At 38.8% G+C, this 13,350-nt stretch overlaps 1 protein-coding gene across 2 annotated transcripts in view; it reads right to left on the bottom strand.

Moving 5' to 3' along the window:
• The window catches only part of adam19a (ADAM metallopeptidase domain 19a), a 183,485-nt gene that overhangs the window by 143,797 nt on the left and 26,338 nt on the right, over positions 1-13,350 (bottom strand). For both annotated transcript variants that reach the window (XM_041986524.1, XM_041986525.1), the window contains exon 2: positions 12,951-13,030. In XM_041986524.1, the coding sequence (XP_041842458.1) occupies positions 12,951-13,030 (80 nt within the window). The remainder of the gene's footprint in view (positions 1-12,950; positions 13,031-13,350) is intronic.

Raw genomic sequence — 13,350 nt, 5'->3', positions numbered from 1 at the left:
GCAAACATTTAATGGTCAATAATGCATACATACTTCTTATATAATTATATTCATTAATCTATCGACTAATCAATAGGATATCCAATTGCCTAGATATTCATTTGATGCAACCATATTATTTTCCTAACAGCCATGATCTATGCATGATTAAATGCTGAAAAACAACTGAAATGCCAGCGAATGACCATACTTCAGAAGTTTCATGCTTTAAAGACAGGTGTCATGTCCGTGTTATGCACAAGCTTCATGTAACGTGTTATATTTCAGGCCAGGCTGTAATAAAGATGTGCCACCAGCAGAGCTTCAGACTCAAGCTGAAAATAAACTGTAGTAAGAGTTATTTGAGCATCTGGACTGCTGGTGTCACATGTCTGAGTCCAGATGGAGGTTTAGTGGAAATGGATTGAAAATTTATTGCTCAACAATCATCATATGGGGAAGGAACCAGATGCATCCTGGGTATGAGCAGTCCCAGCATTGCTTAACATCTCAGTGTCAATCAGGCAGGAAAACAGAGCTTCAGCACAGCTGTGTCTCCAGCAGTTAGCAGCACTGCGGGTCAACTCCATTTCACTTCATCTCATGCACCAAGTCTGAGATTACTTTACAAAGTGCATATCAGGACGACTGCAATCCTAAAGTCATTCAGAGTTTTTTCAGTCAAGACTCCTAAAAGTAGTGGAAATTAAAGTCATAACATCTGCTTTACATCTTGATGCACCTGTCCCAGCTGTATTTACCTGTACAGTGCTCAGTCAGCGTCATGACTGGCTGCAAGACCTGATGGAAAAATTATTTTCCTGCAAGGAAAAGTCAAAATGTCTCTAATGCAAAAGATCCCAGTGATTTTCTTGGCTTTAATCAAGAAAATGTGTTTACTTTGTACCTGTCTGTCAAGCAGAAACTAACTCTTCCTGTACAGCTGCTGTCAAACAAAGGCAGCCAGCTCCAGGAAAAAGAAAAATAATAACAGAAGCTTCATGTCCTTGGAAATATAAACAGCTTTCAGAGCATGTTGTCAGAGAAGCTGACTTTAAGAGTCAAGCTATACATTTTACAATGAAATAATTCAATAAAACTTTATCTTGTAAAATTATTTCTAAAGCATAGGCATTAAGATGACCATGGTGCAGTGTAGGAAGCTTTTTCTTTTATCCTAAAATCTGAATATTCAGCATAAGAAAATTGCAACATTTGGGAACAATGGCTCTGGGATATTTTAACTTGTGTTGTTGTTATTATTATTTTCATCCAATTTTAATCCAGGAAGTAATAGTTAACACGAGTAAACCTGATGATTAAACCATTCAGGGTTCCACTCAGCAAACAGAGCAAGATAAGCAAATGTTGGGGTTCAACTGAGGAAAGAAAGGACTGATGAGTGTTCACTCTGCTCCACAAAAACTGGACCAGGGTTCGTTTAAAGCACACCAAACAGCACCAGTATGGACGCACCCTAAGACTAACATCAGAACTCAGACATGAACTCTGTACTGCCCTCTAGTGCAGGGATTCTCAACCTTTTTGAACCACAACCCCCAAGATAACATACACGGGTGATCTCCACCCCCAGCTCTAGAAAGGCTGCTCTAGTGGATGCATTCCCAAGCATGGCAACATAAAGCAGGCTTGGGAAGTAGGTAGTGATGTTTGACAACGTCTGAAACAGACGGACCTATTTATGTACGTAAAGGAAGCATAAACGAGGCTTCGGACTGGGGCTCATCGTTGCCTCTACATGGGGAGACTAATCTGTGAAAAGGATGTAGTCAAACCCCGACTCCTGAAGACTCAAACATGGGTACAGACTGGTAAAGTACAAGAAATTAATGACCAGAGTAGATCAGTTTCTTTGTGTCCATCGCTATTACTCATGTGCTTTCTATGACTTACCATTTAACTTGAGTCGAGATGACTTACTCTGCAGGGCTTGAAGGAACCTGAAAGCTCAGAGTTAATTATTATTTATTAAAAACACAACTATGATTGATCTTTAAATGCTGAACCACAGCTGCAGATGTGCTCTTAATAAAAATATTTGGCATTTTCATTCCGCACCATAAGATTCACACCGATCAGTTATTTGTTGTTACTCTTCTAAAAACAAGATACTTTTCTATCAGATTGTGTACTGAGGAGGCACAGTCAGCCTTTCAGACTTTTTATCAAACATCCATTTCCTTTTAAATCCTACAGACGTTTTTTTTATTTTGTTATTCCGCCCCCCTGCATATTTTCTAGTGCTCTTCCTCCCCCACACAGGCGACATTATTGTGCTGCAACATTTCAAATGAAGACAGACAGCTTGTGTTTGTGTGAACAACTGGCTGTGTCAGTTCTGTTTGGATTTTAGAAAGCAAAGACTGGAACAATAGCAGGATCTGTGGAGGAAAAAAAGAAGCAAACACACATTTTCAAACACTGCAGACAAACAGATGCTCCTGCCTGAACCAGCATCTGACCTGAGATCAGACCAAAACAAAGGAAGAAAAGGGCAGTGGAAGGTGATGCAAGCTCTGTTTTGTTCTCATCAACATCTTCACATCTACCAAATCCACACAACCTCACCGAGTCCTCACAAGGTTGCTCTGAATCATTTACACAACTGATGCATTGCTACAGGACAGTCTTCCTCATGCCAAACATTGACAAAAGACTATCAATTTCACTTACTCTGTTTAAATTTTTTGGGAGGAAACACAATCTAATGATTTGTTCATTTACAGCTGCAGGGAGATCAGTGTTTCCCCCACCATTATGTTACTTGCCCCCCCAGTAGCTACCCTCGTCCTCCCAAGGGGTTCAAGTTTATCCTCTCCTCTATATTGCACATGTCGAGCTAGAAGAAAGAACACAAACTTCGGATGTCTGCCATTCTTGTCCTTCGTTTCTGTCATGTTCCTTGTTATATTCAAGGAAGGCGCTGTGATGCAATGATGTCACGCTAGCTGACGCATCACTCCCTGTCTGGCCGATCGGCCACCTACCAGGTCAAAGTACAACTGGCTAGAAACAGAGATCAGGATTTACCTGCAGCAAACCATTCCACCCGTCGCAGACCTGCTGGTGGAAACGAGGAGTAAAATTCTGTTGTCAATCCATCTTTGAATCAGTATTAGTCATATTCCTCCCCTCAGACCACTTTGCCTTAGGAGACCTTACCAGGGGCTATCAGTTCCAACAACAAAGACCCCAGGATCGTGTAGGTAGTCTAAGTATATCATCATCTTTTTCCAAGTGATGGCAAATTAAAGCAAAAGACAGACAGAAGCATTGGTGCACTGTCAGCAATATTGAGGGCATTGCACCAATCCACCGTTGTGAAGGAGGAGCTGATCCAGAAAAGGTGACCTGGTCCATCTTTGTTCCCACACCTATGGTCACTGGATTAGAGTTGAGAAGTGACTGAAAAAATGAGCCTGCAGACACAAGCACCTGAAATGAGTTTCCTTTGGAGAATTGCTGGGTTCAGCCTAAATGATTAAGGAGCTGGAGTATCCCAGGGGAGCTGGGGTGAAGAGCTGCCGTTTGCTATAAATTTCCCCTCAAAGATGACTAGAAATCATCGTTTCAACAACCTAGTCAAGCAAATTTCACTCAAACGCATTTATATCTAAATAAATGAATGATTCCAGCTCTAATGGCTGCATTGGAAAGACCAGTAACAGTAACAGATGACAGGGCAGACCTATATCTTTGCGTGTAGCCAAATCACTACTCTGTTCCGTGTTTCTTACATGAGTGGAGTATATCTGGAGGTCTGCCTGATGTGCAGCTTCTTTTAATTCGGTCAAGTCATCACATTGATGGACTAACTACCTGTGGATGTCAGAGAGTTCATCACTGACCAGCTGAGTTTTCCTCCTCCTGGTGAAAATATTCCTGCTGCATCTGTCTGGAGGCTGTTAGCAGCTCCTTAAATTAGCAGTTAGCTCACCTGTAGCACAGGTGTGTCTATGTGCTTCTTGGAGACATGTAGGCGGCTGTGGTTGGACACATTGTTAATTAGAGTCTTTCTGAGAGTGAAGGGATGAAACAATATTTGCTTTCTATGTGCACATCGGGCCAGATGCAGAGAATAGAGGAGAAATTTAGTGTTATTCTGTTTTAAAGCCTGCTGCAGGTCTGTTCTGCTCTGGCTGGGACTCCGGCTTGTTTTAGCCTCATAGTAAATATTGTAGATTGGCATCACAGTATAAATATTATTGCCTTCTGTCCATGTGCACCTGCTGCTTCGTGAACAGTGGCAGTGAATCTGGAAAAACACTATTGTTCTGGTGCATTAGAAGTGCATGTAGATGCAGATTATTACAGTAATCTGATTACTTCCAGATAACTAGCTGTAAATGAATCGATATTGAATCGTATTTAATTGAAATCTAATCTAAATAGGCTCTTGCGAATCGAACTGATTTGATTCAGGAACTTAGTGACGATACCAGCCCTACGCTTTAGGAAGCTCGGTTTCTGTCAGCTTCATGATTTGAACAGTTGGAACAACCAAAAGCAAAATAAGGAATTTTCCAGCAACCAAGAACACATTCTGGTCTTTCAAGAACTAGACTGACCACCACCTCATGTTCCACAGAAGTGATGAAGCGGATGTGACGTTGCATGAATATTAAGGATATTCAAGTATATCCAATTTTTTTTTACTATTTATTTTAGACTCGCTCAGTTTACATTAACTTCCACCTTCTTTGTTTTACATCAGCACCACAGCAGCATGCAGTGTTTAGGTGATTAGCATGTGGCTAATTAGCATATGGAACCAGAAACAAGTATTATGGAAGTCATTTCTCAACATTGTCATGGTTTGCTCTTGGCTGTGGGGATTCTGGTATTTATTTTGAGTTTCTAGGTGGGGCTGAGCAGGTTTCTGGGAGGCAGGCGGAGTCTGCAGTGCTGACTGAACACACCCGGAGCTCATCCAGCTCTGTTTTAAAAGTATCCCATTTCTCTGTATGGAAAATTGCTCTATGAAGATTAATTTAGTGATAATGAGTTTTATGTTTATTTACACTGTTTTAGACAGTTGCACTAATTGAGATAAAGACTTTTGTTTTAACATTGTTTCAACAATACTGTAAATTTAAAAATGTAATTTTGTAGTTTTGTTTTTTTTTTTTTTATTTATGAAATGCTGTTATAATATCAGCGTACCTAGGCTGTGCAATTTGCTCTTTATACCAACTTTAAATTTGGTAGAAATCTAATTTCTACTAAGGAAAAAGGTGTTTTCACCTGGACAACCTGTACAGAAAGTCAAACCGTTTAAATATTTTCATATCAACAGACATGTGCACACACAGGCTCAACAGTGAGCATCAATACAAACGCCTCCATCCATTAAAACCAAAACCTTGGCATACAGCAGTGGGAAGGTGGGCTTGGCAGGAACACAAACAGCGGCTTAATGCTGACTTCGCTCTTCTCACACAAAAGCAGTAAAGCAGGGGAGCGTACCAACAGCAGATGTACAAAGGAAGGGAGTGAAACGGCGAACACGGCAACAATGACCAGACTGTAGAAACCTCCTTCCTGTCAGCAATGGTCCAGAACAACATGATGAACAGCATCAGCTTTTATTTCAGTATGTTTGCAGGTTGAAAAGTTTTGTTTTACATGGGAAACTCATCAAAAAGCTTAAACATGGAGCTGATTTCTTTAAAGAGGTTGGTGTTCAGAGGAAAGTTGCACTGAATTCATCCAGCTCTGCCGGTTTTCACTGCATGCATTGTCTTGTTGAGAAAACTGGAGTCGACTGACCAGCCAGTGTAGGTGTTTAGCTTAATTTTTCATGGAGAAAATAGAACAAAGAAGATGGATGCTCCTAAAAATTCAAAGGAGCTGCATTTAACATGGTCCAGATTCCTGATTAAGATGAAGTCAAGATGCTAGTGCTGGGCAGTATAACTAAAATTATAATGTATATTATGTTTTTGTTTCTTTGTTTGTTTTTTGTTTTTGTTGTTGTTTTAATGATGCAGGTTTCACTGTTTTTGTTTTTCTTTTCTTTTTTTTTGTCTTTTTTTGTAGGTTTAGTGGTGCAACAGTGAAAAAGGTCCCCATCAAACAGTTCCCTGCTGCACCACATTTCCAACTTTGTTTAGGCTGTTAAAACGAATTCATATGGCAGAAATAAAGACTGGCTTTTGGTGTGAACCAGTATACCGCCCAGATAAGGCAGAATATCACACAATCTGTCACCCAGTTCCATGTTGCACAACACCATTTCCTCCTCGTTGCAGCAACAACTACAGGCACAGCAGAGTCATGAAAGAGGGAAACTCCAATAAACCTCTGGGTCTGCATATTATACCCACAATCTGGACAAAAAAAAAATTTGTTTCTAAATGATGTTGGTAGATTTTCTTTGTTTAAAAGATAAAAGGGTTTTTGCAGCTGGCCTCTAGACGTCATGCAGGCGAAGCCAAGTCAGTTATATATGAGGAGCAAACAAAAGAAAGCACATTTCGGTACGGAGGTTGACTGATTTTCCAAAAAGCATGACGGTTAAAAATTTAAAGTTGAGAAAAATACCCTGAAAGACCATTATGAAAAAAAAAAAAAAAAGCTTGCTCATTATCTCAGTGAGATTTTTATTTTCATTTCAAGCAGATTGTGTTCAAAGAACAAAAAACAAAGAGCAGAAGATGCAGAACAGTAGCTGTACAGTTAAGTCCACAACTGACCTAAATCAGACTAAAAATAAGAATTACACACTGGTGGATGTGGGGAGAAGTAGAACTTATTGAACCCCACCCGATTTGTAAGAGAAAATAATATGTTCCCAAAAAACAAAGCTGCTTCCTTATTCAGTCGTCTCAGAAACTTTAACAACAGTGTGTGGTACACACATGGTACACGTGTAAAACCACACATACATACTTCTCTTTATACACTGATATTACTAACAATGATTTCAAATACCAACAATGGTGATGGGAATACCACCGGGGTAAGTGACATTGTGCTGCTCTCCTGGGTGTTTTAACTGTGCCATTGCTGGCGGGAACTTTTAGTCTCGCCTGACAGCTCAAAGACCCTTAAACTGTAAGTCTCATCATCTCCAACTAAGGTCCACTGAACCAGAAGCAGAAGAAGCTAAATTCTGCTTCATCATCATGAATTCTGTCTAACCTTTTCTGTCTGGCCTCCAAAACGTCTATCCACTGGGATTAAACTCATTTACTGGAAAACTCCATTTCCCAGAGTTTACCTCCAAAGTCAGCCCAGTTTCACGGATTTGACTGGACAAGAACAAATGTCATTCATTCTGTGTCATTTCCCTCCTTAACGTTGATGATTGGAGAGATGGATGTAACCATGGTGACATCAGCGTAATTCTCCTGGATCTACGGGTGTACCAGACTCCATGACTCTTTGACCAGATAACGTCCACATGTGGTTTCATGCTTTTCTGGAGGCTTTTGTCTCCTGCAGCAAACTTTCAAAGCAGAGATATATTTTAAAATGCAATACAAATATATTTTAACTCAGAAAATATTCTTGATTTTCCCCCCATCAAGTTCCATTTTAGTTACTTCCACACAGCAGAATCTGCAGTGATGCGTCCACCTCTGATGTCTCAGTCTTGGCTTTATTTTCAGACCAAGTTGAACTTGGGACTTAGAATTACAGGTCAATTCTTTTTGAGTCATTTTAGAGCTTAAATCTCAAAAAGACCCTTGGAGCTTAAGAGATTAATTTGCTTATTGCATTTCTTTGTACACAGATGGCTGTCCAGTAAACATAGGTATTAACAAAAAGAGCTTTTAGCTGCCTTTTGGCTCAGTGTAGCCATGATGTTTGGACTTAAATGTGTCTGAGAAGCCAGGGTAATTGCCGAGAAATAATCTATTATTTTTTGGTATGTCATTTTTGAGCAGAAACCCCATAAAATAGCTGAGAGACTTAAGAGGAACTGAACATTTCAAGGGAAAAGTCAAAGATAAAAACTCTATCATTTTTTTTTCTTTTCTTCTTTTATTTCCATTTTCCAATAAAACAATTAAAGAAAAAACAACTAGCTGTGTTAATTTGCCAGTCTGTCTTATCAGGGATGGATTCAGGCAGGGGAAATAAAAAATCATGCTAAATGACTGGTGACATATTTAAACCGAAGACTGATCGATTCTAATCCAGTTGTCTAATGGAAGTCTTTGGCTTTAATTGATTCAAGGGAAACAATTTCTTTCTTTGTTTTTCATTTGCATAGGCAGCTTCTAAAAATCTATAACAGCCGAATCCCTGTGAGTATCATCACGACGACTGTGTGATGTGAATGCAAAAACCTCTGCATAAAGGCTACTGTAGACAGCCCCCCCACTGAACGGCGTCTGCACCAGCCATGGATCCATGTGTTTCCTCTCTAATCTTGCCAGGGTGAATGCCATTGCTATCTCCCGCATGCATGCGAGGTGAGAGATAATCTAATCACTAGGCAGACAGGGAGTAGATGTGGAGTGCTAAGAAAACTGGAAGATAAAAAAGAGAAGCAAGCAAAGGAAGAAGCGGGCTGCTGCAAGTCTTTGAACTTCCCTGACAAACAGTGGAAGGACATAGGACACAGCCTAAAGCTCTGACAGCACGTCTGCGCCTGAAAGCAAAATGCAAGGTAAAAGTATGAAAATCGGATGCCATCGTGACAGACGTCCGCCCTTTTGGTGCAGCAGAGTGTATTCTTCCTGAACATGCAATAAGTCAGATCAACCCTGAAGTGATGGGGTGGAGTTTAGCACTCAAACAGCTGTAACTGTCAAGGGATCCATGAAAAATGACCCTTAAGGACAGGAAATGTACGCCCATGTCAAAGTTAAAGAGCAAACATTATTTTTTTTATGAAAAATGGATGTCTGCTCAAGCACACATGCTCACACATTAACCCTGCACATTAGCAGGGTTGGACCACCTTTTTCCTCCAGATCTGTCTTTATTCTTGGTTTCATGGATTCAACAAGGTGTTGGAAAAGTTCCTCAGAGATTTTCCTCCATTTTGACATGATAGTCTGTAGATATTTTCTACAAAGTCTGGTTCACTGTCCAGACACTTTTATTTAAAAGTATTTTAATTTATTTAATGACCTTTTCATTTCATAATTATTTATTTGATTACATTTATTTAATAAAAATGATTTATTTATTTAATTGCAGTTTTAATTCATAATGACATTTTTATTTAATTAGTGACACAGTCTGAACTTAAAACATATATATTCAATTTGTCTTTTAATATCTAGTAGTACTGTGATACTTGCTTCAATATCTTTACTAATTCATGAGTTATGCTTTTTATTCCTGTTTTATCTTTAAAGTAAAGCACGTTGGTCATCTTTTGGTGTTGTAAAACCTTGTATAAATAAATGATAAATGACTGACAGCATCACACAGTTGCTGCAGGTTTGTCGGCTGCACATCCATGATGAGAATCTCCCGTTCCACCACATCCTGAAGGTGAGACCTGGGGACTGCGGAGACTTGATCTAGAAAGCCACATCTTTCAATCAGAGGCAGCAAAGTCAAACATTATGCTGCTGCCTTGTTAAAAACATTCTGGTCTTTTAATCCCTTACTTTTCTTTCTCACTGTTTTATAATCCTCCTGATCCACCCTCTAATACTAACCACAAAGCAACAATACCCCTGGGTTAATGGGTTAGCATGTCAGTTAACAAAAAGACTCTGGTAAGCAGATGCATGGACCCGAATCATTCTGCATATTTATGTTTCTCTGAACCTTCACTAAGCTTCCACCACGAGCATTAAAATGCACAAGAGGCAGTCAGACCCCTCTGCTGATCACCGTCAGTTACATAGCCCCTCGTGGCGAGCCAGCCTGAACCTGTCAGCCAATCATTAACAAGACAAGGAACTAAATAAATAAAATCACTGTATTCAATATAATCAAATAGGAGTCAATTATATTATTACTACAAATAAGTAGTTAAAATATGTGCTTTGTTGTGAATTAATGTGTGCATGTTTATATGTGTATTTTGTTATTGTTGGTATGGTATGTTCAACAAACACAGAATGTTTTGAAAATAACAGGAAGTGATGTAACCATGCACATACTCCAAAAGAATTCCGATAATGGACTGGTACATGTCGACACCGATCTTTCCAATACGGTATTTAAGAGGTTAATGTAGATGCATCAGATCAGATTATTACAGTAATCTGAATATTCCTACATATCTGATTTTGATGCTCATGTAAACAGACTCGGTGGTTTATTAGAAGTTATCTGAGAATGCCTTTAATATTCAAGAAAAATTGATGTTGCAAAAATATCTGTAAATAAATCAAAATTGAATCAGATTTAATCAAAGTCAAATTGAATCAGGAAATTAGTGGCGAAACCCAGCTGTAGTATTGATGTAAATCAATCTATTGATGTATCGCCATAGATCAAAGGATCAATGTTTCGATGTATCAATGTAGATCAATGTATCGATGTATAGATTTAGATCAATGTATCGATGTATAGATTTAGATCAATGTATCGATGTATCAGTGTAGATCAATTTATCAATGTATGGATGTACACTACCGTTCAAAAGTTTGGGGTCACTTCCCTGTTGAATCCCATGGCAAACTGGCCCCACACTTTTGAACGGTAGTGTAAATCAATGTCTCAATGTATGGATCCCAAATTTCCCTGAGGGCTCTCCAAAGGGATTAATAAAGTATTTCTATTCTATTCTATTCTATGTAGATCAATGTATCGCTGTATTGATATAGATCAAAGTATCAGTGTATTGATGTAGATCAATTTATCAATTTAGATCTATGTATCAATGTAGATCAATGTATCAATGTAAATCAATGTATAAATGTATCAATGTATGGATGTAGATCAATGTATCAATGTATAAATTTAGATCAATGTATTGATGTATGAATGTAGATCAAAGTATCAATGTAGATCAGTGTATGGATGTAGATCAAAGTATCAATGTATGGATGTAGGGATGTAGATCAATGTATTTATGTAGATCAATGTATTTATGTAGATCAAAGTATCAATGTATCAATGTAGATCAGTGTATGGATGTAGATCAAAGTATGGATGTGGATCAAAGTATCAATGTATGAATATAGATCAATGTATCTCTGTAGATCAATGTATTGATGTATGGATGTAGTCGGATGTAGATCAATGTAACAATGTAGATCAATGTATGGATGTATGGATGTAGCTCAGTGTATCTATGTATGGATGTAGATCAATGTATCGATGTATATGTAGAACAAAGTATCAATGTATGGATGTATGAATGTGGAGTGAAATGTAAATCAACGTATTGCCTCAGATCCCTGAAGATGGACATGATGTTATACTCTTAACACGACCATGAGAGTATTGTGTCTTCAGAAATGGTTGGAAGCAGAATTAAAGCCAGATTTATCTCATATCACTGCTGTACAGAAGGTCTGGAGATGACTTGTGGCATCTCTAAGCGTGACGGCACTCTTTTCTTTTCCTCCCTCCCTCCCCCACCAACACAACACAAGCTTTACTTTTCCTGCCAAGGTTATGATCAGGCCAAGCAGGGACATCTGTCCCAACATGGCGCCAAGCCACGTTTGCCATGTCCAGCCAGCTCCATGTCAACAGGTGTCAGAGACAAAACGGGCCCCCGAGCATGAGCCCAAAACTAGAATATTATCCGGTATTTTATTGTAAACCTAAGAGAAGCGCACAAAAGAAATCTGAGGCATCCAGAGTGGATTAATTATGAAAATAATAACCAGGCTGAATAAATGAGAAAGTACGGGAATTCAGCTTTTTGAAATGTTTACAAAGAGAAAATTTCTGAACAGCAGCCAATAAGTTTAAAAATCAGGATAGTTAATAAATCAGTTAAAAAAGCAGCTGCAGAATTTGAGAAAAAAAGAAAATCAAGAAATTTGAAATAATAAAATAAGCTATGAGCATGCATATTCTCTGTAAGATGAACAGACTAAAGACTGCTGAAGTGGTTATGGTAAAAGAAAAACAAACATTAAAAAACAAATACAAATAAATTCACAATAATAATAATAAATTGTCTGTCTTCTCTGTTCATAAAGAACTAAACAAAAATGACTGAGACGACTAATAAATAAAAATTACCATAGTAATAAAATATATTAATTAAAGTTTGATTAATAATTAATTATTTAAAAATTCAGGGAAAAATATATTAAACCACGAGAAGCAGGTTGAAATAGCTGGGAGGGGTGGACAGCATCCCCCACCTGGATTTAACTAAGCTAACAGGTGGGAGCCTCCTATTAGATGATTCCAACGCTGCACTTAGTCAGATCTAGGTTCAGGTCTAGGTTCAGGTCTAGGTACAGGTCTAGGTTTGGCAACATTATGTATCCAAAGAATGAGGTCAGCTAGACTACCTGAATATATTGAATGAGCAGGTTATTCCATCAATTCATTCACATTTAAGCACTAGCATGAACACCCAAATGTCAGGTAGAACCCACACGTGTTATGCTGTTATAGCGTAGCTTTATTTAGACTGTTTTCTGGCCATGCAGCAGGTCTGAGATGTTAGTTATGAAACTTTTATATTAATGTAAAAGACAAAACGATGATGCTAAATGATCAGTTGAAGGAGGACATTTTATTCCTGTGGCTGAGACTCCACCATGTGAGCAAAAAAAAGCCTTGGTATGAATAACCACAGCACAGTCAAGCATCCCCTCAGGGCACAAGAACAAAAGAACAGACATTCTTCAATTCTCTGTTAAAACCAAACCGTTACCAAAGGCTGCTATCTGTACACGTCCATGCATATTTTAAGCCTGAAGATAAAGCCTTCAGAATTTTGCAACCTTAGCTTTAACTCTACACCGTTGCTCCCATACCTGCAGAGTGGTGGCGAGTGCGTTGCTGCACATTAATCTCTCCAGATTCAACATGCACAGCAGCAGAAAGAAGATGTTTACCTGTGCTGTGGTCTCTACCTCCCTCCTGACTCGGCCTTGAGAAAGCCACCGTGCCGTCACCGTCCTTCCCCCGCGCGGTCCTGAGGGATAAAATAAACAGGAAGGAGATTAATGGGATGTGAGGAGGCTTCCATGGACTGCGGAGGGAGGTGTCACAGTGTCATTGAAAGAGAAAAGATGAAAGATACAGTGGCACACTCTTATAACAACCATTTCTTCTCAGTTTAGGAAAGCTGATTAACATGGCCACATTTTCTTTACAGTATTTAGCATTTTAAACACAACACACAGTAAAGACAGGGTTTCTGAATATGATGCAATTTTTAATGCAATTATTTTGGAATTAGACTGATAACCGGATCACTTTGATTCAGCAGACAGGCAACCAATCAAGAGAAGA

This window comes from Melanotaenia boesemani, chromosome 5 (genome assembly GCF_017639745.1).
Source record: "Melanotaenia boesemani isolate fMelBoe1 chromosome 5, fMelBoe1.pri, whole genome shotgun sequence".
Taxonomy (NCBI): domain Eukaryota; kingdom Metazoa; phylum Chordata; class Actinopteri; order Atheriniformes; family Melanotaeniidae; genus Melanotaenia; species Melanotaenia boesemani.
Note: the sequence above shows the minus strand (reverse complement) of the source record. Positions and strands in the feature narration are given on the sequence as shown.